General features: G+C 40.4%; 1 protein-coding gene across 1 annotated transcript; it reads left to right on the forward strand.

Moving 5' to 3' along the window:
- On the forward strand, positions 1-27,689 carry LOC134541064 (putative glucosylceramidase 4). The gene is made up of 10 exons (XM_063384207.1): positions 1-125; positions 1,175-1,369; positions 7,200-7,338; positions 13,224-13,380; positions 15,376-15,533; positions 18,123-18,357; positions 19,662-19,809; positions 22,361-22,431; positions 23,937-24,220; positions 27,450-27,689. Exons 1-10 carry the CDS (start codon positions 80-82, stop codon positions 27,547-27,549), a joined length of 1,533 nt encoding a protein of 510 aa, XP_063240277.1. The 5' UTR covers positions 1-79; the 3' UTR covers positions 27,550-27,689.

Raw genomic sequence — 27,689 nt, forward strand, 5'->3', positions numbered from 1 at the left:
TCTCGACCGCTCCTAATAACTTGAAACAAACAGCGGCGGCCATCATTCAAGCGAGGAGGTCTCCAGGGAAGAAACCACGATGTGGATCCAAGCAGCGGTGATTACAGTTCTCTGCTGCGCGGGGCGTAAGTGCTAATATATTCATCATCTTCTGAAGCCAGAATAAAATAAAAGAAGGGTAGAGCGACTCAGGGTTGCAATTAGTTACGCGAGAACTTGGATGTTGCGTACAGACATAAATTACAAATAATGAATGATTAATAGCAGCAATAATAATTACAGAAACTATTTGAATAATATATTTTATAATATATACTATAACAACTTTTACTATAGCCATGTTAAATATTATTTTTTTAAACGTATCATATTAATCAATGTCAGCTAATATTACAAAAATAAAAAAATATATATTGATAGTTAATTTATTATCAATTAGATAGATTACCCCCAAAAATAGGATTTATAACTAAATGAATAGTAATTCAATCAAATATATGAAATAATGAAATTATATTAAAAAGAATAATAGTAATCTGTTCTTTCAAGGAATGGGCAAATAAAATCCTCAAATACAATCAAAGCTTTGGTATTCAAAGGATTCTATATACCATGAAAATTATTCTAAGAAAAATATCAGAAGAAATAAAGTAATTATTCAAAATTCGGCACTGATTAGTGCTGAAGCTTACAAGGTCAATTTTTCCTTAAAAAATGTCCTTCTAACATCCCCAAAATATTGTACTTTTAAAACGTAACTATAAAAATAAAATTAAAAAAATTAGTTTGTGAAAAAAAAACATTCAAAAGGTAGAATGTTTCAACACAAAACTTAATATATATATATTTTTATTTGCGTTATTATTTTTTGTCTGCACATTGTCCGTGGGAAAACATTTTTTTTTCTTTTTTTTTTGTCTGTACAGTGTCCATAAGAGACAAATTATTTCTTTTTTGTATCTGCGCAGTGTCTATATGAGACAAATTCTTTCTTTTTTTATCCGCACAGTGTACGTAGGAAAGCAAATTTTTCTTCTTTTTGTGTGCAAAGTGTCCGTGGGAAAACAATTATTTCTTTATTGTGTCTGCGCAGTGTCTACTAGAGACCGATTCTTCCCCCTGTGTGTACCCGTGCAGTGTGTGTGTGAGTGTGCAGAGTGTGTGGTGTGCGCAGTGTGCGTGGCGGACTACCCGTGCGCCAAGAAGGCGGAGAAGTACGGCGTGGTGTGCGTGTGCAACGCCACGTACTGCGACTACGTGCACCAGACGACGGCGGCCGAGCTGGCCAACAAGGTGGTGCGCTACTATGTGTCGTCCAACGCCGGCGACCGCATGACGCTCAAGCTCACCAAGGCGGCGAGGCAGGCCTGTGAGTCAACACCACTACCATCACATCAACCTCCACCACCATTACAACCACAACCACCACCACAAACACCACTACCACCATTACAACCACAACCATCACCCACCACAACCACCACCCACCACAACCACAACCACAACCACCGCCACAACCACAACCACAACCCACCACCCACCCCAACCACAACCACCACCCACCACAACCTCAACCACCGCCACAACCACAACCACAACCCACCACCCACCCCAACCACAACCACCACCCACCACAACCTCAACCACCGCCACAACCACAACCACCACCCGCCACAACCACAACCACCACCCACCACAACCACAACCACCACCCACCACAACCTCAACCACCACCCACCACAACATCAACCACCGCCACAACCACAACCACCACCCACCACATCCTCAACCACCACCCACCACAACATCAACCACCGCCACAACCACAACCACCACTTACCACAACCACAACCACCACCCACCACCCACCCCAACCACAACTACAACCACCACAACCACAACCATTACGACCACAACCACCACAACTACAACCACCACAACCACAATTTCAACCACAACCCACCACCCACCCCAACCACAACCACCACCCACCACAACCTCAACCACCGCCACAACCACAACCACCACCCACCACAACCACAACCACCACCCACCACAACCTCAACCACCACCCACCACAACATCAACCACCGCCACAACCACAACCACCACCCACCACATCCTCAACCACCACCCACCACAACATCAACCACCGCCACAACCACAACCACCACTTACCACAACCACAACCACCACCCACCACCCACCCCAACCACAACTACAACCACCACAACCACAACCATTACGACCACAACCACCACAACTACAACCACCACAACCACAATTTCAACCACAACCACCACCCACCACAACCAAAACCACCACCCACCACAACCAAAACCACCACCCACCACAACCACCACCACAACCACAACTACAACCACCACAACCACAACCACCACAACCACAACCATTACAACCACAACCACCACCCACCACAATTACAACCAACAACAACAATGTTCAGCACCTCTCCATTTACGACGGTCCTCAGAAGGGCAGATCGCACCAAACGTTCAGGACCTCCATTACATTTAGACGGTGATGAATGTGTAGTTGAACTCAACTGGATGGAGGACTCGTGTTATGATGGGGTCGACCTTTGTAGCGTAGTAGGCCACGGCCGGGCTACGATGTAGGGGCTTCAGTTTCGAATCCCGGGTGAGACATGAATGTAATTTTTTGTTTTCCTAATCGTCTCCTTGGCGCTTACCCATACACCAACAACTACAACTAAAAATTCACAACGACGCGGGGTTACATTAAAAAGAACATTAAGGTAAGGGGGAAGATGATTGGCACATTGGTGACTGTCAAACTTGGCGGTGTACCACCCATATTTTCACCAAAAAAAATAAAGGGGGTTTTTCTGTAAAGTCGGTTTACGGACGATAATTTTACGTGATAACGTCATAAGAAAACATTGCAAACTTTTTAATTTTCAAATATTATTTACAGTTTTTTTGCAAATTTAATTTAAATAATTTGTTTAAATACATATAATCACGTACAATTAGTTTTAAAAAACCTGCCTTAACCTGTTTGATGTCATATAAGATTTTCTCGCACGGTGTTTGGCCGGTTCTTTGCACGCTCGGCTCAGGCGGAACGTGACAATGAGTCATGCTTTTTTTCGTGCGTGCAGCCGGCGTTCATCGATTTATAAGACGTTAACAAGTCAAAAAAAATAGTTATAACACCCGCATCCCACTGAAGAGACCCGGGTTCGGTTACCGGCGGATTCGTAGGATAATTTTTTTTTTCGCATGTTGGAAACATAGCGGACGTTTACTCGGGATACTACCTGTTTCCCCCCACCAATCCATTACGTTGCTGCTCCATATCATCTCACGAACAGGTAGGGCAGCCGGAACCTTTATCAGCCCCGTCCAATCCATGCTGACCCTGCCTCGGACAAGCAATTAAACGTCCATTTATATTTTCAATAGAAATTACTGACTTATTTCTAAAAACACTTAAAATTATCAATTAAGTCGTTAAAAAATTATATTTTCCAAATTCTATTAATTTTTTTTTTTAACTAACGGCTTGGAAATAATGGGGAGAAAAATAACTTCTTGCGCGAATACAGTTGAAGGGTGCAGGGGAAAATCCAACAGAGTCCAAAAAAGTTAAAATTGAGGTTATGATTGTAATGCAGTGCTGTCATGCTTTATTGTAACATTGCAAGTTGATAAAATGGAAAAAACGATGCAGTCCAAAGGTATTGCAGCTTTTATTTTTATAGTGCAGGGGAAAAACCAACAGAGTCCATCTGAAACAGGGGAATAACCAACACAGTCCTAGTTCTGACTTATGTTATTCTTGTAGGGTATTGCACTGCTGTGTGTTATATTATCTTTGGCCCAGACGGTTTTTATTGTCTTATGTTGTTTGTGTGTTTGTGTTTATTGATGCAGATTGTATTGTGTTATACCAGTTATAAAAGATTCTTACAATCAATGTTTCATGGTGAATGAAATAATTCTTCAATTTCTGTAGTAACTTGTGTGCAAATAATGATTGACGACGAATTTCAATTACTTGAAAGTGAAGTGAGTGATGAAAATGTACATGCACGTGATGAAACAACAACGAAAAAATGCAAGAAATTTGGTCGCCTCAAAGATGTTACCAAGCTGCTGCGGGCAACGACATTTGAAACTGGAGTTGACTGTCAGTGTAAATGGTTTGAATGTTTTCAGAATATTTCTTTGGCTGAACGAAATGAATTAATAAGAACATTCAACAACATTGGACATGAAGGTGGTACTAATGCACAGAACAGTTATCTCTCAGGCCTTATTTCAACACATCCTGTGGCACGGCGAAGACCAAGGAAGAATGTAGAAGATGCTAGGTTAAATGATAGTTCCTATAGCTACACAGTTCGTGTGGTAAGGAGTGGCTGTACAGTAGAAGTACCAGTATGCTTTAAAGGGTTCCAGTCACTGTTTGAAATTACTAAACCCTCCCGGTTACACACAATCAAAACATCTTTGAGAACAACAGGCACGTCACCTATTGATGGACGAGGCAAACACGCTAATCGCCCTCATAAGCTCACTGAACAGACCCGTGAAGCTGTGATGCAGTTTTTTGGTAGTTTAAAGGGACGTAAAGCACGCTACAGCTTGAAAGACTCTCAAAAAGTGTATCTTCCAGAGGAATTGAATGTCAAAAAAATTCTTGGGCTATTTTTGACTAAACATCTCAATATTGAGATCTCTTATGAAACATTCCGAAAAATTTTCGTGTCTGAGTTCAACATTGCTTTCGGCTATCCTCGAACCGAAACATGCTGTTGGTGTGATGAACATAAAGCCAAACTCACCGATACCACTAGAAAAATTGCCAGTGCTACAAGTAATGAGGATCTAGTGAAGTTGCAGGAGGATCATAGGAGGCTAGAAGATGAGAGAACACTTCACCTCAAGAAAGCTGACTGGTTCTACAAAAAGAAAAGAAGTGCCAAAAAGGAAGCTATGCAGTCTCCAACTGTTGAGGCCATTGCTATCGATTTTGGGGCAAATCTTCCTACGCCAAACATAACCTCAAGTGAGGTGTACTTTAGAAGACAGCTTGCGTTTTACATCTTCAATGTACATGTTTTATCAAGTGGCTCCTCAATCATGTATACCTATGACCAGACAGTGGCAAAAAAGGGGTCAGATGATGTTTGCTCAATACTGTATCATTTTTTCTACACCTATCTGGACACTGGCATTCAAAAGCTTCATATCTTCGCCGACTCATGTGCAGGACAAAACAAAAATCATAATACAATTCAGTTCCTGCACTATGTAACTACAGAATTAAGGCGTTTTGAGATGGTTACTGTTACATACCCGGTGCGTGGCCATTCTTTCATGGAACCTGATAAAAATATGGGTTTAATCCCTAAGCATGCAAAGGCTGAAACTCCTAATGCCTGGAGAGAAGTTATCGAAGGGGCCAGAGCCAAGCCGAATCCGTTTGTTGTTGTATCATGTGGCCAACCAATGTTCAAAGCCTGGGGTGGATTTCTTTCTTCAAAATTGTACAAGAAGAAGCTTCCTTTTGCTATAAGGCCAGTAAAACAGCTAAGATTCGTTCAATCAGATCCAAAAACCGTAGATCACAGAGAAATGTACAATGGAGTGTTCTTCTCTGCACTTGTAAAGGATCAATTGAAGAAGCGGCAGAAAAAATCCACACTGTCAAATCTTCAAGAACCTGCCCAGCTCTACCTTGCACCTATTCCTCTGCCCAATGAGAAGTGTCGAGACCTGGAAATCCTGTCAAAGTTCTGTGAAGATGAGGGCTCCAAGGAATACTACAGACAACTTCTTGCTATTCATCAGCACAGCCATGATAATGACATCCCTGATGAGGAAAGTGATATCTAGATGTGTGCTGATAATTTCAATATTAGAAAGATATCTGTGGAAAGATACTGTCACACAATTAAATAGAAAAGCATCTTTTTTTTTTGCTATCAGAATTTTATATCTTATATTGTTTAATGTTAGTTGAACATAAAAAGAAACCATTGACCTCAAATAATTTAACGAAGGTATATACTCTGTAGATTGTTTCTTGTTGTTTTCAGACTTAATAGTCTAATAAAACATTCAATAATAAACAATATTTCCAGAAATATATTGAGCCTATTACAAAATCCAGGAGAATAACCAACAGAGTCCAGTCACTGTTTCAGTAAATAATTAATTGTGCAATAAAATAAAACAGAATGTTACTGTATTTTCAAGGGCAACACAACGAGGTCTAAACTAATTTTTAAAATAATTGATACAAACATGGACACTACATTATATCACTTATAACGTTTCAAACTTTCTTTTCTCTCTCCTGCACAATTTAGTTTTATGGACCCTGTTGGTTTTTCCCCTGCACCCTTCAGTTGTTTTACAAAACTTGGAACTATTGAAAGTTAGAAAGGCATAACCTATAACAGGCGTAAACATGGGGGAAAAAACTCATTTTTTTTTAATTCTTAATTAATTTAAATTTATTTTTGTTAATTTATTAAATAATAATTTTTGATTAATTTATTTATTATTTTTTTAATTTATTTGATGTTATTTGTTATTAATTTCTTTAGTATTAAATATTATTAATTTATTTAATATTAGTTTCTATTAATTGTTTAAATGTAAATTTTTATTAATTTATTTAATATTATTTTTATTGATATATTTGTTGTAATTGTTATTAATATATTTAATATTAATTTTTATTGATTTAATTCATGTTTATTTTTAATAATTTCTTTAATATTAATTTTTGTTAATTAATTTATTATTACTTACTATTGTGTTTGTTTCATCTTTTCGTATTGTCGTGTTTTTTTTTGTCTCGTTTCAACTGTTGTGCTGAATTTTTTTTTGGGTTCGTTATTTTTGTGCTGTCATCATTTTTGGCTGGTTTTTTTTTTTCGTTCTGTTAGTCCTTTTTTATTTGTTATTCTTTGTTTGTTGACCATAATTCCTTTTTTGGATTATTATGTGGTGTTTATATCCTATTGACAACAGCTAATTTTTTGCTTAATTAGTGTTGTCTTTTGGGTATTTTTTGTAGTTTTGTTCTACAGACATGCATGAGCTTAGCAATGGCTTATGTCCAAAAATTTATACATCAAGTTAATTTATTATTGGTGATCAATAACCGCAGTCTACCGACACTCGGTCGTGTTCCAGCCCGGGCCAGCGCCTCCACCATCATCGTGGACGAGTCAAAGAAGTACCAGACCATGCTGGGTTTCGGCGGTACGACCACCGACTCTGCAGCGCTCAACGTCAAGTCCCTCAGCTCCAAGACCGAGGAGATGCTGCTCAAGTAAGCCCCCCCCCCCCCTTCAAAGTCCTCCAAAGTCCAACTCCAAGTCCGCGGACATTAAGTCTCCCCTCGGAAAAACCAGGCCGCCGCCCGCTGTCGCCAGCCGCCGCGAGCGATCCAGACCCGAACTCTGGTCACTGTGGGGTCTCCGGTCGGACTTAAAAGGCCGGTCCACACGCAAACGTTTCGTACACAGTTTTGACTGCGCAGGCAAAAAACTGTGCAAAAAAAAAGATGCAGTCTAGCCGTGTGTCCACACAGCACAAGCAGTTTGCAGCAAGGGTTTTATCCTATCGGTTGCGAGAATTCCTTTCTATTTGGCCAATTCTTTCCGGTATACCGACCTCAAGGAATCAATGTTTTTTTTTTTTTTTTTTGACGTGACAACGTCTAACAAATCGATCAACGCCGGCTGCACGCACGAAAAAGTGTCGCGTTACGCACATTGTTCCGTTACGCTGTGTCCCGTTACGCTCATTGTTCCGTTACGCTGTGTTCCGTTACTCTGTCGGCGAGCGCAGTAATAATAGGTTATGTAACAATTGACTAATAAAAATTATGGTGATTCATATAATTGATGATAGATATTTGATTACACTTTATTCATATGAAAACTTCTTCATAGTTATATTTAAACTTTATAGCTAAACGCCAGTTTTTAAAATTAATTTCAAGTCATCTTAACGTGAACTGTTTCGTCGACTGTTTATAAAGTGAAGTGAAAAGTTAATGTGGCTTTCATTGCTTATTACAATTATTTTTGCATTTAAAAAATCTGATTACTAGTATAATTTCTAGTATTTATTCTTTTATTACTAAAAAATGATTCGATTTTATTCATAAAAGTATGCAATCATTTCATCAATGTTTTGTTATGATGTTGTCACGTTAAACAATCGTCCGTAAACCGACTTTACAGACAACCATTTTTTTTTTTTTTTTTTTGTGATTTTATCTCTGTTAGCCGCGATGTTAACCTCTTTGTATTTTTGCACAAGTGCTTCATACGCTTGACTTTTTTTTTTGTCCCTATCGTTATATTATTTTGATTTGACCCGCCACAAACACGGAAAGGACTTGTACAGACCAATGAACTCTGTTAGAAATTCACGTGAACACTGTCGCAAATCGGTCATCGTTGAACAGATTACACTGTTCCGGCACAAATACCGTGGGAGAACTGAGCCCCGTGTACGGAGAAGACGGAGGAAGTGTCCACACGCTACGACAAGTCCGCGCAGGCTTTGAATATATATACTGTATAGAAGTCGCCAGCCCAGGTTAAAATTTCTAATACGGTTTTGAGGTAGTTGGTTAATTCACCGCCGCAATCGCCACCATCTCTAGGGCATCTACTTGTGGTGGTCCCTAGCGGACAAGTGTCGAACTCTTCAAACACCCCTTCCCCCTCCCGTTGAACGACCTTGAGCTGCAGTGAATGATGGATGAGGGGTGCGGGGAATGACAGCGGGCGACAGCGCTGCGCTCTAACGTGTAAATAACAACTAAGACGATTCAGGGCGTTACGACAGCGCACTGCAGCGGTGAAGTTCCCAAGCTGCTCATCATACGATCCTGAAAAACGTAGAGTAAATCCTATCCACTCGCGACTTCTATACAGTATATATATTCAAAGGTGCAGGTCGACTAAACTGCGCGGACATGAATGCTCTTCTAGGCCACAGTATTCCTTCTCCGTGTTCCGTCTCCGCGCAGTTCGCAAAACTGCGCAGTTTTCCTGTCTACACGCTACGTCTTGTCTGCAACGATGTGACCTGCGCATGCAAATCGTTGCTGAAAACGTTGCGTGTGGACCGGCCTTAATAACGAGTGGCTTCCCCGTCAAATCGGACCATGCGCAAAAAAAAATACTCTCTGCATGTTGTGGGAGATCGAGGAAGGCGCCAGCAGTTGCTGATAAAGTCTACAGGGCTCAGGACACAGTCAACTGTCTGGTCAGCAGCTGAGCGAGGTACGGGGCTGAGGCGGTGACAATGCTGGGTTGGTGGCCCCAGCCGCTGGTCATTGCCGAAGCTCTCATTCCCTCCCGATCAACAATCAGGGAGCGATCCCTAACAGTTCTGTTTAAATTATACTATGGAATGTATATATATAACGGAAACGTAACAGGTTGAAAGTCCAAAGCGCTTACACGTTTCTGCTATGGCACGTGAGCCAAGGTCGTTAAGATGGATTACCCGCGTGTGGCAAAAAAAAAAAAAATGCACCCGTATATACCTACTCACTTTCGTGCGTGTGTGTGATTTGCGTCCAGAATTTTTTTTTTTCCTTGAAAAGCTAATATTTTTATTTACAGTATTTTTTTGTGAAGCTCTGCAAGTTTGTGTTTGCCCGCTGAGGTACACGCGATAATGTTAACGGAGATTCCGACCCACAGAAAAAAAAAAAATCTTGTAACAAAAAAAATTCTAGTTTATCCAAACCAACACCATCTACAATCATATCAGCTGTACTCACAATTTCTCTCGTCGCTGCTGCTGCTGCTGCAAGCACAAAACACTCGTAGCTAATCTCAAAACAAAGGCATTTTAAATTTCTTCGTGCCTTTTAAATGAATATGTCCTGGCCTGTCCCCGGAATAGCCGAACAAACGTGCTCGAGGCTCAACGTGTCTAATTCGAAGTCCCGTGAAAAGTTCTGCACCGCGCCCGGGCATGGCCTGTACACTCCAACAGTCGCGGGCCCATTTGACTCCCCGCGCGCGCGACGGTACAACAAGGTCTCGCCTCGGCTAGCAGCGGACTCCGAATGTCTCGTCACTTGATGACTCACACTCGCTGATGTCTTTATAACAGGGCAGCCAACTGACACCTCCTACTGCCAACTGTCACGTAAACTCTCTACACGAGAAAACTGATTCCGCACTCCCGCGCAACTCCCCAGCGATACAACAGAATTAAAAACAACAAGAAATTAATAAAATGCTAGACTAAATCACTTTTATTAAAAAAAAAAAAACTAAACTTTCAATTAAAAATAACAACATTTATATCTTAAAAAAAAAAACATTTAAAAAATAATTTCCTAAACACAAAATTTATATATACGTATATATAAAACCGGTTTCAAAAGCCAACACCTTATTTTGGGTGGCCACAACTTGCGTTGCGTTATTGCTCTTTGCGTAGTTCATACCGGTATTTTAAAATGTGGTTGTTGACATTTTGAATCTGCGTTCTTGCGTTCTTCATGCATTCATAACATTAAACTAGCCCAACGGAGAAAAAATTTCAACCCCAAACGTTTGCTTGACATAGTTAGTAGAGCCTTCGAAAAATAAATGCTGATCTAGTTGGTAGTGTGTAATTTTTAAGGGAAAATTTGCATTAACACAATAGACTCCATAATAACACAGGACTAACTGACTAATAAACACGCACAGCCTAATTGTAAACCTAGAGAATTTAAATTTGGAGGAAATCTTCCTTGAATACCCTAGGGGTGTACAAAAGAAGGATTTTTTATTGAAATATCACCCCTAAATAAGAGAGAAAAGGTGGTAAATTTTGTATGAAACGAAGCACCACTCAATAAAACACTCATAAAGAATTATCAGGAACTATAAGGCCCGGTGCACACGTGCAGACATTGTCCGCGCGGCGCCGCTGCGGCGCCGCAACGTTGCCGCAGAAACACATTCACACAGTACGGACAAATACCGCACAGTCTGAACGATGCCGACTAACGAGATGGATATGTACAAACGTAAACGGGAATTCTTTGTATACCTAGTATACAAATGTTTATTGGATTTAACTAGGAAACATTGGGTGCATCCATTCACCGACTCAAGAATCCTGAGGGGCAGATTTGCAACAAGTTTTTTTCCTTGTCATACTGTTCGTCAAACGATTCGCAAAATTTACGGCACATGTTGATCCACGCACTTCTTTTTTTTTATTACGGTCATGGTATTCTTCAACGGATACGTTCCATATCTCTGGATAACTTATAACTTCTGCGATGAAGAGTTAAACATCTAATATGTCTTCAAATTCACGTGATGCTGCCATCTCACTTTGCGGCAATCGAGCGCACGTGTGCACTGCTCGATTGACACCAATGTACTAAGGAACGTAGTTGGACGTGCGGCGCCGCAGCGTGCCTGTGGGATCTACGGACAAAAATGTAAGCACAGTGGACGTGCAATGGACGTGCGGTGCCACTGCGGTGCCGCAGCTGTGTGTGCATTACTTCTTATCAGTCAAGCCTTCCGAGAAGGCATCTCCGGCGCCGCAGCGGCGCCGCGCGGACAATGTCCGCACGTGTGCACCGGGCCTAAGACCTACAGACTTGACGGTTGGCATGTACATTCCTTTTGCTACGAAGACATCCGTTAAAAAAGGATTGTAAGAAAATCAGCTCGTAAAAAGGGTTGCGGGAGCGTTGAAAAAAATAAATAATAAATAAAACGAAGTCAGTAATATAGGGACTGTCGACAGAAGTAAAAACTGAAAACTTTGTTTTTAAATGTGTAATACATCATTTCTACGTAAAATTTACGTAAGACAATTATTTTGGTATTATATCACTAGCATGTCGGTGACTACGCCATTCAATAAGAGGCAAAGTAAGCACTTTTTACCAGCAGACCTGAAAACTTGATATAAGGGTAATTCGAGGACGCTGAATCGAATGGTGTTAAATTTTTTGAAATCGGACGTGAAGTTTTTGGAGAAAAGGGTAAAAATTTGGTTTGACACAGTTTTTCTCTGAATCTAGGCGTTTAAGTGAAAAAAGTTTCAAACAAAAGTTGTGGAGAGTAAAAAAATACATGAAAAAAGGTTCCCAGGTCCATCTACGTATTTCTAACATGAGTTTTCACTTCAAAAGTTCCCGATTTTCAATTATATGTCCTACAGATTTGAAACTCTCCAGGGATGTTCTTTAAACTACTCACACATTAACTGAGCACGTAGATTTTGCAAAAAAAAAAAAAAATCATTACCCAAGGAATTTTTGCGGGGCGTTAAAGATCAAAATTTCCCTTTCTTCAAGTACATGTTTCACAGACTTCGAAACTCGGCAGTGGTGTTCCTTATGTTACATAGCCATCGACCTAGGGCAAGGTTTTTTTTTATCTTTCGAAAATCAGCTCCCAAGAGAAAAAGTTCCGCTAACAAGTTGTCTCGAACAGAGCGAAGCGTCGACATGTGCGGCTTTCTTAGCACTGTATAAATACGTTATATGAAAAAACATAATGTGCACTTTATAATATGAATGTAGTAACTGTGTTGTGTTGATACAAAGTTTGTAATGCGACAGGTTGGATGTTAACAACATCACTGAGCGAGCACTGGAAAATTGGCTCAGTTTTTTTTTGCTTCGTTTTTCCTTCGAAACAGGCACTGGAAAATTGGCTCAGATATTTTTTGCTTCGTCTTTCCTTCGCAACGACCACTGGAAAAGTAGCTCAGTTATTTTGCTTCGTCTTTCCTTCGCAACGAGCACTTCAAAATTGGCTCAGTTTTTTTTTAGCTTCGTCTTTCCTTCGCAACGAGCACTGGAAAATTGGCTCAGTTTTTATTTGCTTCGTCTCTCCTTCGCAACGACCACTGGAAAATTGGCTCAGGTTTTTTTTTTGCTTCGTCTTTCCTTCGCAACGCCTTTGCAAACGAGCACTGGAAAATTGGCTCAGTGTTTATTACGCACTGCCGGTGTGGGCAACAGCAGCGGGAATCTCACTTAATCAAGCTACAAGTGAATTCAGAATAAGAGTATTCGTATTGCGACAGATGCGCCTGTCAGGGCCGTGCACAGATAGCTCAAACTCGAACTTTTAAAACATCATCATTATTTCCGAACCGCGCAAAAAAAATTCTACGATGAAATGTGGAATAAGCTGGAACTGGTTCGTCTTGCAGGCAGTACTTCTCCGCGGCCGGCATAGGCTACACCTTCGTGCGCGTGCCAGTGGGTGGCACCGACCAGTCGTCCAGGAAGTACGCGCTCATGAGCGACCACGTGGGCGACACGCAGCTCACGCACTTCGACCTGGCGCCCGAGGACTACAAGTACAAGGTGCGTGGTTCGCTCTCAGCACTTAGTGCGTGTTTCTAAGTTACGACAGCTCTAAGTTGGGTGTTTCCAAGTTACGACAGTTCTAAGTTGTGTGTTTCCAAGTTACGACAGTTCTTAGTTGGGTGTTTCCAAGTTACGACAGGTCTAAGTTGGGTGTTTCCAAGTTACGACAGGTCTAAGTTGGGTGTTTCGAAGTTACGACAGTTCTATGTTGGGTGTTTCCAAGTTACGACAGTTCTAAGTTGTGTGTTTCCAAGTTACGACAGTTCTTAGTTGGGTGTTTCCAAGTTACGACAGGTCTAAGTTGGGTGTTTCGAAGTTACGACAGTTCTAAGTTGTGTGTTTCCAAGTTACGACAGTTCTAAGTTGTGTGTTTCCAAGTTACGACAGTTCTTAGTTGGGTGTTTCCAAGTTACGACAGGTCTAAGTTGGGTGTTTCCAAGTTACGACAGTTCTAAGTTGTGTGTTTCCAAGTTACGACAGTTCTAAGTTGTGTGTTTCCAAGTTACGACAGTTCTTAGTTGGGTGTTTCCAAGTTACGACAGGTCTAAGTTGGGTGTTTCGAAGTTACGACAGTTCTATGTTGGGTGTTTCCAAGTTACGACAGTTCTAAGTTGTGGGTTTCCAAGTTACGACAGTTCTAAGTTGGGTGTTTCCAAGTTACGACAGTTTTAAGTTGTGGGTTTCCAAGTTACGACAGTTCTAAGTTGGGTGTTTCTAAGCTATGCAAGTAAAGTGTTTATAAGTTACGACAGTACTAACTTGTGTGTTTTTCCAAGTTACGACAGTTATAAGTTGTGTGTTTTTCCAAGTTACGACAGTTATAAGTTGTGCGTTTCTAAGATATGTAAGTAACGTGTTTATAAGTTACGACAGTACTAAGTTGTGTGTTTCCAAGTTACGACATTGTAAGTTCTGCGTTTCTAAGCTATGTAACGTGTTCATAAGTGACGACACCTCTAATTTGTGCGTTTCTAAGCTCTGTAAGTAACGTGTTTATAAGTTACGACACTACTAAGTTGTATGTTTCTAAGTTAAGTGTTTCGGCGTAGTGTGTTTCTAAATAAAGTTTTTCTGACGAAAGTTATATAAGATGTGAAAATTCTAAGCTATGATTTCCTAAGTAACGAAAACGAATTTTTTAATTTCTTTTTCTGCGTTATGTGTTTCCAAGTGATGACGGGAACAGATCTCAGTTCCCGAAACGTCGCAACTATTTTGCCTTTGTGCCGTCGTCATTGTTGGGTCCAGAGTATATTTTTAGTCACGGCTGATTTTGGCTGGTTCTCTGTGTTTTTGTGTATTTATCTTTTTTGTCCGTTATAAAGGTTTATCTGTGCCATACAGTGAAACTGGCAATGACCCACGTCCAAAAGATTTTTTTTTTTCAAATATGCTAACATTTTCCCTCTGCTTTCGTCATAGGAGGCGTGTCGGAAAAGTAAGTACCGTTTGGTCATATAAAAAAATCTCACGAAAAAAAAAAAAAATTTTATTGAAAGTTTTAGTTTAATTCACATAGTCGCCATTCAGTTCCAAGCACTTTTCGTAACGCTCTACCAGTTTGACTCCTCTACATAGAACTTCGCCGCCTGGGAATGTAATGGACGCCTAAGCCATAGGCATCATGAACTTCGAATAAGCAATGCGTGTAGCCTAAGCAAAGGTGCTCAGTAAACATGTCCGGAAAAAGTTTAAGCAATCTCCGTACTCGAATCGAAAAAATGATGGCTACCGTTTTTTTTTTGGAGACAAGAGAGGCTTCATTTTAATTGACCAAATGAAACGTGAGTCAACAATTACAGCAAAAGGTACAAAATTACGATTGTCAACTGGTTTGGTTTCCGTGCAGAGAGGGGTTGAATAAAAAAAATTGTCCAGACGGGAACTTAACTTTCCCGGACACGCGTTCGAGTGAAGATTTGCACGCACACGGGACTTTCGCCCCACGCGCCGGATCGTATATCTAGGTCGGAACGTGCTTCGTGTTCGCAGATCCCCGTTCTCAAGGCCGCCCTCGCCTTGAAGAAAGACCTGAAGCTCTTCGCGGCTCCCTGGTCGGCCCCTGATTGGATGAAGCACATCGACACCAAGACGGACGCCAGCTATCTGCTGCCTCAGTACTACGAGCCGTGGGCGAAGATATACACCAAGTAAGATACCAAGGGGTCTTCCGATCCGGGCTGCTTGGTTCGATTGGAACGTGTTTCTCTTAAGGGGTAAATTCAAACCATTTCTTGAAGTAGCCAGTGGCATTGCAGTTGAAACCTAAAAAGTTTCAGTTCTGAAAAAAAAAATTATCCTTATTTGTACAACCCAAAAACGTTAAAAATGTAACTTTGGCAGCTAATTTTGCAAAACGTATGCGCTGTATATATTTGTCATTTCGTGAAAAATAAACAATTGAAGAAGTCGACAAATTCATCTGTAATTACTGTAAATATAAAATCTTGACCTGAAATGGGAGGCACCCCCTTAACGGACCGAAAGAGCCCTCTGATACGAAGTAGTGATGACTCTCACAGCCCGATTACACACTAATCATAAGTTCGAAATGAGTCACAGTTTCCCAGAAAGCAGAGGTTTTGTGGTTGGCGAGGTGACCGCGGGACATTCCAGTAGTCCAACTAAGTCCATCAACTTCCAAGACTCAGGAAAAGCGATCAAAAAGTCCAGATTTAGAAACACTACAGTTTACCACGGTGCTAGTACTTCTCGCTGAAGTATAGAGTAAGGGATTTGGTACCTACAATATTTGCCAAGTTAATACTTTAAAGTCAAAATGAGAACGATATCTCAACCCTCTCTCCTACCTGCATGCAAAAACATTGATTATAATGAAGTTTGAAGCTTATTTCTTGCAGTTGTGTTAGTGGTATGTTTGTTCAGCAATATTCACTACATGATGGCATCATTACGATTCTTCCTAACCAGTTATGTTTAAGCTATCAAACAAATTTATAGCATATGTTTCTTTATACAGCTGCGATTTGGTTTGCTATCCAATTGCTAACAATTTTACTTCAACTTCAGAACAGGCACACACTCCACAGACTAATGTCTCCTTGGTTCTTCCAGTAATTCAAAATAGAAGGACGTCGACTTCTTGAGCACAGTGTAAATCAAAAATAAATTATAGTATCCTAGAAGGTAGAGGTATTTTATCCACAATGGTGGTGATCACAGGCTCTTTCTGTAATCTTAGAAGGGCATCAACTCCTGAGACTCAGGTCAAGCGGACAAAATGTTTTCGTTTAGAGACACTAGAGTTTAAACTGTTTGTGTTTTGGACACAAGTCCTTCCATCACTACAAGAAGGAAACCATTAAATTATTGGTGTCATTAGTGACAAACAATAGGTCCTCATTTAGATAAAAATTTATTTGAAAATGTTGGTTTGGTGGTAAAAGGTTCTTGAGTACTTCAAGAAAGACACCAACTACTTATCACAGTACTAGTCTACAATATTTCATTGTGTCCAAGTTGGTAGAGGTTTTTTAGCCGTTGGTGTGTTGACTGCAGGTTAGTAGGTTTCCCCAGTGGTACAAGAGTTGGGTATCAACTTCTGGTGCTAAACACAACTTGACATGATGTTCTCATTTAGACGCAGTTTAGTTATAACTGTTGGTGTGTTGGTTCTTCATGTACCATATCTAGGAGGACACCAACTTTCTGAGTCTAGTAAAAGTCCAAAAATACATCATAGCGTCCCATAAATTTGAGTTTTTTTAATAGTTTATGGATTCTTCTTCAAGAATTCCAAGCGCATCCACTTCTTTGAACTTAGACGGAAGATACAAAAATACATTTTTTTTTAGAGACACGGGGGAGTGTGCAAATGTCTCGTCTCAGTGGCCGGCAGGTTCTTCCAATACTACAAGAAGTCGGGAATCAGCTTCTGGGGCTAAAAAAAAAATATGACATGATCTTCTCATACAGACGCAGTTGAGTTGTAACTGTAGGTGTGTTAGTTCTTCATGTACTATATCAACTTTATGAGTCTAATAAAAGTCCAAAATACATCACAGTGTTGCATAGATTTGAATTTTTTAAATTGTTTATGGTTCTTCTTCAAGAATTCCAAGGCCATCAACTTTTGTGAACTTGGACCGAAGATATAAAAAATACATGTTTTTTTAGATACACGGGAAAGTGCGTCAAATGTCTCGTCTCGGTGGGCCGCAGGTTCTTCCAGTACTACAAGAAGTCGGGCATCAGCTTCTGGGGCTGAACACATGTTCATGTACCATATCTAGGAGGACACCAACTTTCTGAGTCTATGTAGTAAAAGTCAAAAATACATCACAGTGACCCATAAATTTGAGTTATTTTAATTGCTTACGTTGTGGATACTATACTACCGATTCTTCAAGGATTCCAAGGCCATCAACTTCTGTGAACTTGGGCCGAGATATAAAATGCATTTTTTTTTTAGAGACACAGGGGAGTGTCAAATGACATTCTCGGTGGGCCGGCAGATTCTTCCAGTACTACAAGAAGTCGAGCATCAGCTTCTGGGGTTAAACACATGTTCATGTACCATATCTAGGAGGACACCAACTTTCTGAGTCTAGTAAAGGTCCAAAATACACCATAGTGTCCCATAAATTTGAGTTTTTTTAATTGTTTATGGTGGGGATACCACCGATTCCTCAAGAATTCCAAGGCCATCAACAAAGTCTTTGTTTTTTTTTAGAGACACGGGAGAGTGTGTCAAATGTGTCGTTCTCGGTGGCCGGCAGGTTCTTCCAGTACTACAAGAAGTCGGGCATCAGCTTCTGGGGCTACACGCCGCAGAACGAGCCCACGCACGGCCTCACCAATGGCGGCTTCAACAGCATGGGCTGGCAGGCGGAGAAGCTGCTGGACTGGACCCTGTCCCACCTGGTGCCCAACCTCCGGTCCGCCGGCTTCGGCGGGATGGAGCTCATGGTGCTGGACGACCAGCGCTCCTGGGTGCCGTCCTGGACCAAAGTCGTGAGTCGAGACCGAACCGAGAAGAAAAAAAAAGGGGGGGTCGTCTGTAAAGTCGGTTCACGGACGATAATTCTACGCGATAACGTCGTAAGAAAACATTGATGAAAAATTGAATCCTTTTTTTTTTAATTTTTAAATATTATTTACATTTTTTATTGCAAATTTAATTTAAATAATTCGTTTAAATATCAATCACGAACATTTTGTTAAATAAATAGTCTGAAATCAAACCAATGTCAATAAATTGTTAATTTTAAATGACGAAATTGGACGAATAAATCAATTTTTTTAAGAAGCCCGCCTTAACCTGTTTGATATTATAGAAGATTTTCTCGCACGGTGGTTGGCCGGTTCTTGCACGCTCTGCTCAGGCGGGACGTGACATTGAGTCATGCTTTTTCGTTGCGTGCAGCCGGCGTTCGTCGATTCGTAAGACGTCATCACGTCAAAAACATACTTTTGTCATGGGGAACAGACAGCAATTAGGCAACGTGGTAGGACAATGGACTCTGGTCCCACAGTACCCATGTTCCAACACCCATCCAGCCATCCAGATTTTGGTCTCTCATGTTTCCCCCAAAATTCACTCCCGTCAAATACAAAGTTGGCTCGTTATTTAAATGATTCACGAAATTTGATTCAATACAATTCCTCGGACATATGCCATTGCATATTTTCACTGGCTGTCATGGGGAAAAACATTTTCATAATTCCAAATGAGAAATATAAAGATGAAGACGTAAACCCACTGAGAACGAGCGCGTCAGCTGAAGACAAACTGATAAACCCAAGTGTGAACCTAAACAGGTAATGCGGACAGAACAGCGACGACAGCACAGACGAACACATCCAAACTTTAAAACATCAGACAGAATAAGAATTCCGTGGAAGGAATTTAGTCATGAAAGTAATAAAAACAGCACAGAAAAACACAGTGGGTCAACAACGATGCGACAATTTCAACAATAACAGTAAATTCAGACGGTTTTGTCGTCGTTGTGTTGTCCATAATATCTGTTTATCTTCGCCGTTGTGTTCGTATATTGTTTTGTTATCTGCCTGCATTGGTATTAGCCAATACTTAAATTTACATGATAATTAAGCTTTGGTTTTCCTTTTCTCATTAAGGCCCATAAATGCAAATTAATGGCACCGGCGTTGCCCCTGGGCGGGTTACCAAATTGTCCTGCGCTGGATCCCCTCCTGGTTCTACGCCATGAAAGAAGTTCATCCAAAAAATATATATGACCTGTATGTGCACAGTCCACGGACGTTAAGGGCTGTCCTGCTCGTTTGCCCCGCAGTTCTTCAGCAACTCCACCATGAGGAACCTGGCCAAGGGGACGGCGGTCCACTGGTACTCTGACACCACCACCAGGGCCACTGTCCTGACGCAGGCGCACGACGCCTACCCGGACAAGTTCCTGCTCTACACCGAGGCCTGCAGCGGCAGTGAGTTTTGGGGCTTTTCCTCGAACAGCTAGCGACGTGTCCCTCGCGTACGCAGCCCGAACCAAAGTGACCCTTTTATTTCAAGCCATAAAAGAATATCCAAGTTAGTTCTTTAGGCAGTCATGGATTCCCTTTTCCCAAATCTTCCACGCTCTTTTTTTCCAGGCAACTTTTATAATTGAACCATTTGGCAGGAATAATGATGAAGACAGCATTTGATTTTCTCAGAAACAGACTGTACTCGTAAATTTTTTTTCCAAAAGATTGCCCCACAAACCACTCAAAATCCCAAAAGGATGCATGAAAGGACGCCGCAGACCCGTCATTTCACGAAAGCATGCATTGGCGATTCTGAAAAGGATACTTGCAACTATTCTGATGGGTCAACAAAAATATGTGACATCTTTCGAAAGGCACTTTTCAAGTCCTTTTGACATCTTGGTTATTGCTTCGATTTGACTTTACATTCCATCAGCTTTAATATAATTGATGAAGATGATTTGATTCGATTTAATCGTCCTGGATGGTTTTTGGATCCCCCAGTCACTGCCGTAGGTAACATGGTCATACAATGACGGTAGTGGACAAAGCGATACCTTTGGCTCACCAGCAGAACTAACAGGTCAAACAAACCAAACAATCAGGAATATCGAAAATGGAGTCAGACATGGACTGCAAGCAAGTGACTGTCCCAGCATAATCTCGGGAAAATGTTTAGTACCTAAACCAGAAAGGCCGAACCAGGATGTGATCTCAGGGTCTCCATAATTCAATTGCATCATTATAGCACTGCGTAACTCTCTGCGCACATTTTTACGTGGAAACGCCCATTCACTCGTTACAGTGATAGTAAGTCAAACCTTCTTGTGTGAAAGCATACCGTGAGATTGGAATCTCTAACAACTAAGAGACTAATGATGCGTCCACGATGGTTGAGCCCAAAACAGATGGATCATATCAATACGTGTTTTTTCGTGCAGTAATTTGTTTGGCCTGTGATGTCATTGTACCAGCGTATGCGCGTGATTGTTACATATCAGCCTTCGTGCAAAATTGTAAACCTGTGTAGCGCGGAACGGAAACGCTTTTAGGCTAGGACATTTATTCGGGTGGCATCGTGAAGAGATTGCTGAGCACTGCCATACCCAAAGTGAGACAACGAAAGTATTCACCGGAATATAAGTGAAAATTCGTATTCAATTTTAAATGAAATAATTTTTAAAAACGTCGTCTCATATGACTCGTAAATACGCTCAGGATTATTGAGAACGCCAATCAGAGGAAAGCTCGCGTAAGAAATGAATCTAAAAAAAGCCTTAAAAGTCCAATGCCGAGCGAATAGCAGAGCTACGATTGAACTTCATTCAACGCCACTTGATATGATTTCGTCCAGACGTTTTCACGGAAAAAAAAAATCTGTGGTGCGGACCCGAGCTGCTTCTTTCTATTAAAAATTTTTCCCCCATTTTCAGAATTTAAGAACAAAAGCAGGACTTTGATTGAGTCATAGACTGCAATGTCTCTTCTGAAATAAATCATTAGTAGAGACCCGGAAAATTCGCGGGTTCATTTCGTGTTATGCTAAAATTCAAATAATTATACTTTAGTGCTGCTTCTGTCATTGGTTCACTGTTAATCTGGAGGACTGAGGGCCAATTAGAGACCCTCACTCATAGAAGTGTCGAATCACAGGCCACCCAGTCGAGACGACTCACAAGTCAGCAGCCAATGAACGGTTGGCATTTGCCCGAGTGTGTAGAGAATATTGGAGTCTATCCTGGAGGTCATTGAACCCGCAAATTTTCCGGGTCTCGTGTTATTGTTTGAAAGAAACTTCACGGATAATATACATTCATTTCAAAATTATTTTACTATTTTTTTTTATTTATTGCCTTATTTTAAGTGTCGAAGTTAAGGCCTAACGCCTGTCTTACACTTAACCACATACATATTTACTAACTAGGTACTTACATGCAAAGAAAGCCTGATAAATATTATATCCTAGACATTCCAAAAATTGTCACAAATACATTTAAATAAAAAAACCTGAACTAACATCAGTACAAATATGAAAATATCAAAAAATTAGCATGTAAATTACACATTAGCTACCTAAGGTATATTATATTTTAAATAAAATTTATAAAAAAATCCCCATTTTAAAATCTATCTAATGCTAAAATTATAAATGTTTAAATATATTTAATAACATTTATGTAAAACCCTAACGATGACACAAACAATTTAAATGTAACTACCAATATATTTTATTACAATAAATCATAGACAGACAAATAAATTCACACATATCTGGTACCACAGCTAAAACTGATTATCGGAGTTAAGCAAGTACCTGACTAATGTTTTCTTAAACACAGAAAGGGAATTTTGAAGTCTGATTGACTTGGCGAGTTCATTCCAGGCACAAGCAGTAGTCACAGAGAAAGATTTTGAGTATACAGCTGTCTTATGTTGGGGTATGAGCTAATGTCAAATTCCAATTATATATAGTTGCAGACAGTAAAAAAAGTCAATGTTTTTTTTTTTCCAGGTTACGCCAAAGGAGACATTCTGCTTGGATCTTGGGACAGAGCGGCTCTATACGCGACAGACATTATTGATGTAAGTTACGTCCTTCCGTGCTCTTTGTAAGTAACAACTTTAGATACACAACAGTCGTTGTCGTTCAAACTAGGATTTGTAATCAAAGATAATGAGAAATATTTTATACCTATTTTTGGACAAATACGTAAGTAAAAGAGAAACAATTTCTCAAGAATCATTATGCAGTTGATAAACTACTAGTAGCCTACTGTTTTTATTTGATTTTTACATTAAACGTCTTTGGTTCAGTCTGTGTCAAAGATTCCCAGACGCCAACAAGACACAGATAGAAGTCACCATGGTGATTTCAAGGTTTTACACCCTGGTGTCAGTCAACTTCACTTTTGAGAAGTATATGTTAGAAAGACAAAAACTAGAAAACTGAACTACCAAGGAATTATGCATCTCATGCTAATTTATATAGAACATACATTTTTTTAATATTACAAAACAAAGTTAAGTTATTCCCGGGTAGTTTAGATCACTATTCAAGCAATAAATCATGTAGGTAGTTAAATTATTATATGAACCTCTTGTAAAAACGATTGTTTTTCTAGTAGTTACGAGCCCAGCCGACAGATGGCGGGCAAAATATGGTTTCAGTTCCAACTGTAAGAGTCGCAGATGTGTATCGCCCTCGTTGTTCTGAGGCCCAACCAACAGATGGCGGGCAAACATATGGTTTCAGTTCCCGCTGTGAGAGTCGCAATTCTTAGTTCTGTGCCCGCACCTAGAACCGCTGTAAGAGTCTCAGTTCTTTTGTTCCGTGGGCCGCGCCTAGAACCGCTGTGAGTGTCGCAATTCTTTGTTCTGTGGCTCGCACCTGGAACAGCTGTAAGAGTCTCAGTACTTTTGTTCTGTGGGCCGCGCCTAGAACCGCTGTGAGTGTCGCAATTCTTTGTTCTGTGGCTCACACCTGGAACAGCTGTAAGAGTCTCAGTTCTTTTGTTCTGTGGGCCGCGCCTAGAACCGCTGTGAGTGTCGCAATTCTTTGTTCTGTGGCTCGCACCTGGAACAGCTGTAAGAGTCTCAGTTCTTTTGTTCTGTGGGCCGCGCCTAGAACCGCTGTGAGTGTCGCAATTCTTTGTTCTGTGGCTCGCACCTGGAACAGCTGTAAGAGTCTCAGTTCTTTTGTTCTGTGGGCCGCGCCTAGAACCGCTGTGAGTGTCGCAATTCTTTGTTCTGTGGGCCGCGCCTAGCACCGCTGTAAGAGTCGCAATTCTTTGTTCTGTGGGCTGCCCCTATAACCGCTGTAAGAGTCGCAATTCTTTGTTCTGTGGGCCGCGCCTAGAACCACTGTAAGAGTCGCAATTCTTTGTTCTTTGGGCCGCGCCTAGAACCGCTGTAAGAGTCTCAGTTCTTTTGTTCTGTGGGCCGCGCCTAGAACCGCTGTGAGTGTCGCAATTCTTTGTTCTGTGTCTCGCGCCTAGAACCGCTGTAAGAGTCTCAGTTGTTTTTTCTGTGTCTCACGCCTAGAACCGCTGTAAGAGTCTCAGTTGTTTTGCTCTGTGGCCCGCGCCTAGAACATCAACCACTGGGTGACCGGCTGGGTGGAGTGGAACATCGCCGTCAACTTCGACGGCGGCCCGGCGTGGTACGGCAACTCGGCCGACTCTTCCATCGTGGTGGACGCCTCAAAAGACGTGTTCTACAAGCAGCCCATGTTCTACGTGATGGCCGCCTTCTCCAAGTTCGTGCGGCCGGGCGCCGTGCACGTGGGGTCCGAGGTCAAGGGCGACACGGCGAACCTCGAGGTCTGCGCCTTCGTCAACACGGACGGCGTCAAGGTGGTCATGGTGCACAGCAAGTGAGTGTACATACACACAAGTACGTTGTCAAAATGGTAATGATGCTCAGCACGTGAGTGTACATACATACAGGCACGTTGTCATATTGGTCATTGTTCAGAACAATTTATCATACATACACGTGCAGAAGAAATTTTTTGGACTGGTCATGGTGTACAGCAACTGAGTTTACATACACACAAGTACGTTGTCAAAGTGTTCACGATGCTCAGCAAGTGAGTGTACACACATACAGTCGCGTTGTCGTAATGGTCATTCTGCACAGCAAGTTAGTATACATTCACGTGCGGAAGGCTATTGTTGGACTGGTCATGGTATACAGCAAGTGATTTCACATACATGCACTCACAAGTACGTTGTCTCAATGGTCATTGTGCACAGCAAATGAGTACACATACATGTGTAGAAGGCTATTGTTGGACTGTTCATGATACACAGCAAGTGATTATAGATACATGCACTCGCAAGTACGTCGTCAAAATGGTCATGGTGCACAGCAAGTGAGTATACATACACACACTCACAAGTACGTTTGTCAAAGTGGTCACCATTACCTCAGTAAGTGACTGTACATACACACACATAGGCATGTTGTAATAATTGCCATTGTGCAAAATAAGTGCAGAAGGCTATTATTGTACAGTAACTGAGTTTACATACATACACTCAAAAAATATTGGTCAAAATTGTCATGATGCTCAGCAAGAGAATGTACATACACATAGGCAAATTATTGTCATGATGGTCATTGTGCACGACAAGTGAGTATACATACACGTGCAGAAGGCTATTGTTGAACTGGTCATGGTGTACAGTAAGTGAGTTTACATACACACAGGTACATTGTCAAAATGGTCATGATGCTCAGCAAGTGAGTGTACATACATACAGGCACGTTGTCATAATGGTCATTGTGCACAACAAGTGAGTATACATACACGTGTAGAAGAAATTTGTTGGACTGGTCATGGTGTACAGCAACTGAGTTTACATACACAGAAGTACGTTGTCAAAGTGGTCACGATGATCAGCAAGTGACTGTACATGCACACACATAGGCACGTTGTCATAATATCCATCGTGCAAAATAAGTGCAGAAGGCTATTGTTGTACAGGTTGTGGTGTACAACAACTGAGTTTACATACGTGCACTCGCAAAATCGTGGTCAAAATGGTCATGATGCTCAGCAAGTGAATGTACATACACATAGGTAAATTGTCAAAATGGTCATGATGCTCAGCAAGTGAGTGTACATACACGTTCATAAGCATGCTGTCATTAATGGTCACGGTACTCAGTAACTAAATATAAAAACATGCACACACAAACCCTTATATTTATCAGTTCTAGTGCCCAGGAATTTAGTATTCTGACATCCAAGAGGGCTAGCGAATTTTCCATGTTGCTTCGAATGAGTGTATCACCAAACTGGATTTTATTTGGAGGATCTGCCCTTTGATACTAAATGTAGATAAGATTGTTAACTCTTGTAACTCAACAGCGATAAGGTATGAAAATACAAAAAAAGGCTCATAGATATGGGTTGGATAAAAATCAGCCTACAAGCGCCTGAAATGTAATAAATCCCAACGATAAAATGCACTTTAAATAAACGAAGGGACTTTCGTACTAACATACAAATGTCTCTTCGTAAAAACAACTCCGGTTTGCATTCCACTGTTCTACGTTTTGTTATAAGCAATGTAAACATATAGTGGATCTTAAAAATTTTATAAGGTTTTGTAACACCCTAAAAGGAATTATGTGATTTCATGATTAACTCGATATTTTATTTAAAACGTTGTTAACGACATACTTCACTGTATGTCATAGAAAAATTTACAAGAATGGACAAGAAAGATCAATACACAAACACACACACAAAAAAAAGCAGAAATCAGCCGATGTCAGATGTTTAATGCATGTACAGCATCGAAAATTCCGAGGAAGAAATAAGTCGGAAAAAAATATAACGGCACAGAACGAACACCGGAGAGCTGACAACAAAGAGACAGCTGTTACAACAACAGAAAGTACAGACAAACAGCCTTGGACAACAGAGCGTATGAACCTAAGAAAAATACAAAACAGATAATCTGTACAATGCAACAACAACGCAGCGACGCACACGAGAACACAGCGTCGGTTTGTCTCCGAGTTGTCCAAAGTCTTTGTTCGTCTGTATTTTCTTTTCTTGTTGCAACTATCTCTTACATGTCAGACAACTGCGTTCGTATATGCTGTGACTAGCTGCAGTACCCGGCGTGGCCCGGGCTGAACACAGGGTGAAGGGGACCTTTTTCGAAATCAGATGTAGTTAGTAATTGTCTTCTTAATTTTAATGTCAAGTGTGCAAAATAATTTATATTACTTTCAGATCCCGACAGATGTTGTTCTGCCAGTGTAAAGTTATTTACCTGTATATACCTAACAATTGGTGGTCTGTATATAATCTAGAATCTATAAAGCACTATAGAAAAAAGCTAAAAAATAAGAGATTACTAATATAGAAAATATTCCATTATCTAGCTAATGATCGGCATGCATTGCAATGCCTCATTCAGTTTTGTTTTGTAATATTTTTGAAATAGTTACACATATACAAATCATCTATCCATCTCTCTAAACATATATTTATCTCTATCTACATCTATATATATCTATGTATCTCTCTATCTATATTTATCTCTTTATATATACATATATACCTCCCACTACCTCTCTCTCTTCTATATATAAATCTCTATATAGTTCTATACATATATATTTATCTAACCCATTTCATTCTCTATACCTCGCTTTATCTCAACTTAGCTCTCTGTCTCTCTATCTCACTATATATATATATATATATATATATATATATATATATATATATATATATATATATAATGATAATTTTTTCTGGCTGATTCCTTCCACTGTATTCTCTCAGCTGTCTATGCATTTAACTTTTGGATTGGGTTGATTTTGGCTTGTTTCCTGTGGGTTTCTATAGTCATATTTTTTTGTCCATTTTTGAGTTTTCTCTGTGATATAGGCCTACAGTTGTAACCAGCAATAGCGTATGTTCAAGAAACATTTCAAATCAAGTTGGTTTATATCAATTTTGATTCGTATGTACACATTTTGTGCCTTAATAGTCGTTAATTTTTACTGAGAGTAGTTTTTTCATTTTGAAAAAAGAAAAAAACTAATACCGTTTATTTTTTTATTTATTTTTTCAGGAGCAACGCTGCAGAAACTGTTACCATCACCGACCGGAACTTCGGCCACATTAACATCAACATTCCAGCCAAAAGTCTTACAACAGTTCTGTATAAATAAACAAAACACTTAGAGAATATTGCATTTACAATGTAACGTTCTATGTATTTTAAACAAGTCTTGATGAAAGAGTTATTTCAGTACGAAGTTGAAATGTACGCAGATGCTTAAGAGTGCGAATAAATTGCATAGCAACAGTT

This window comes from Bacillus rossius, chromosome 18 (assembly GCF_032445375.1).
Source record: "Bacillus rossius redtenbacheri isolate Brsri chromosome 18, Brsri_v3, whole genome shotgun sequence".
In the NCBI taxonomy this organism is placed as follows: Eukaryota; Metazoa; Arthropoda; class Insecta; order Phasmatodea; family Bacillidae; genus Bacillus; species Bacillus rossius.

Bases quoted from the DNA above. Each gene is read 5' to 3' on its own strand.
- LOC134541064 (XM_063384207.1), top strand. From the start codon at position 80: ATGTGGATCCAAGCAGCGGTGATTACAGTTCTCTGCTGCGCGGGGC. The intron at 1,370-7,199 runs GTGAGTCAACAC...GTCGTGTTCCAG, and splicing joins CAAGGCGGCGAGGCAGGCCT to CCCGGGCCAGCGCCTCCACC. The intron at 13,381-15,375 runs GTGCGTGGTTCG...TCGTGTTCGCAG, and splicing joins CCGAGGACTACAAGTACAAG to ATCCCCGTTCTCAAGGCCGC.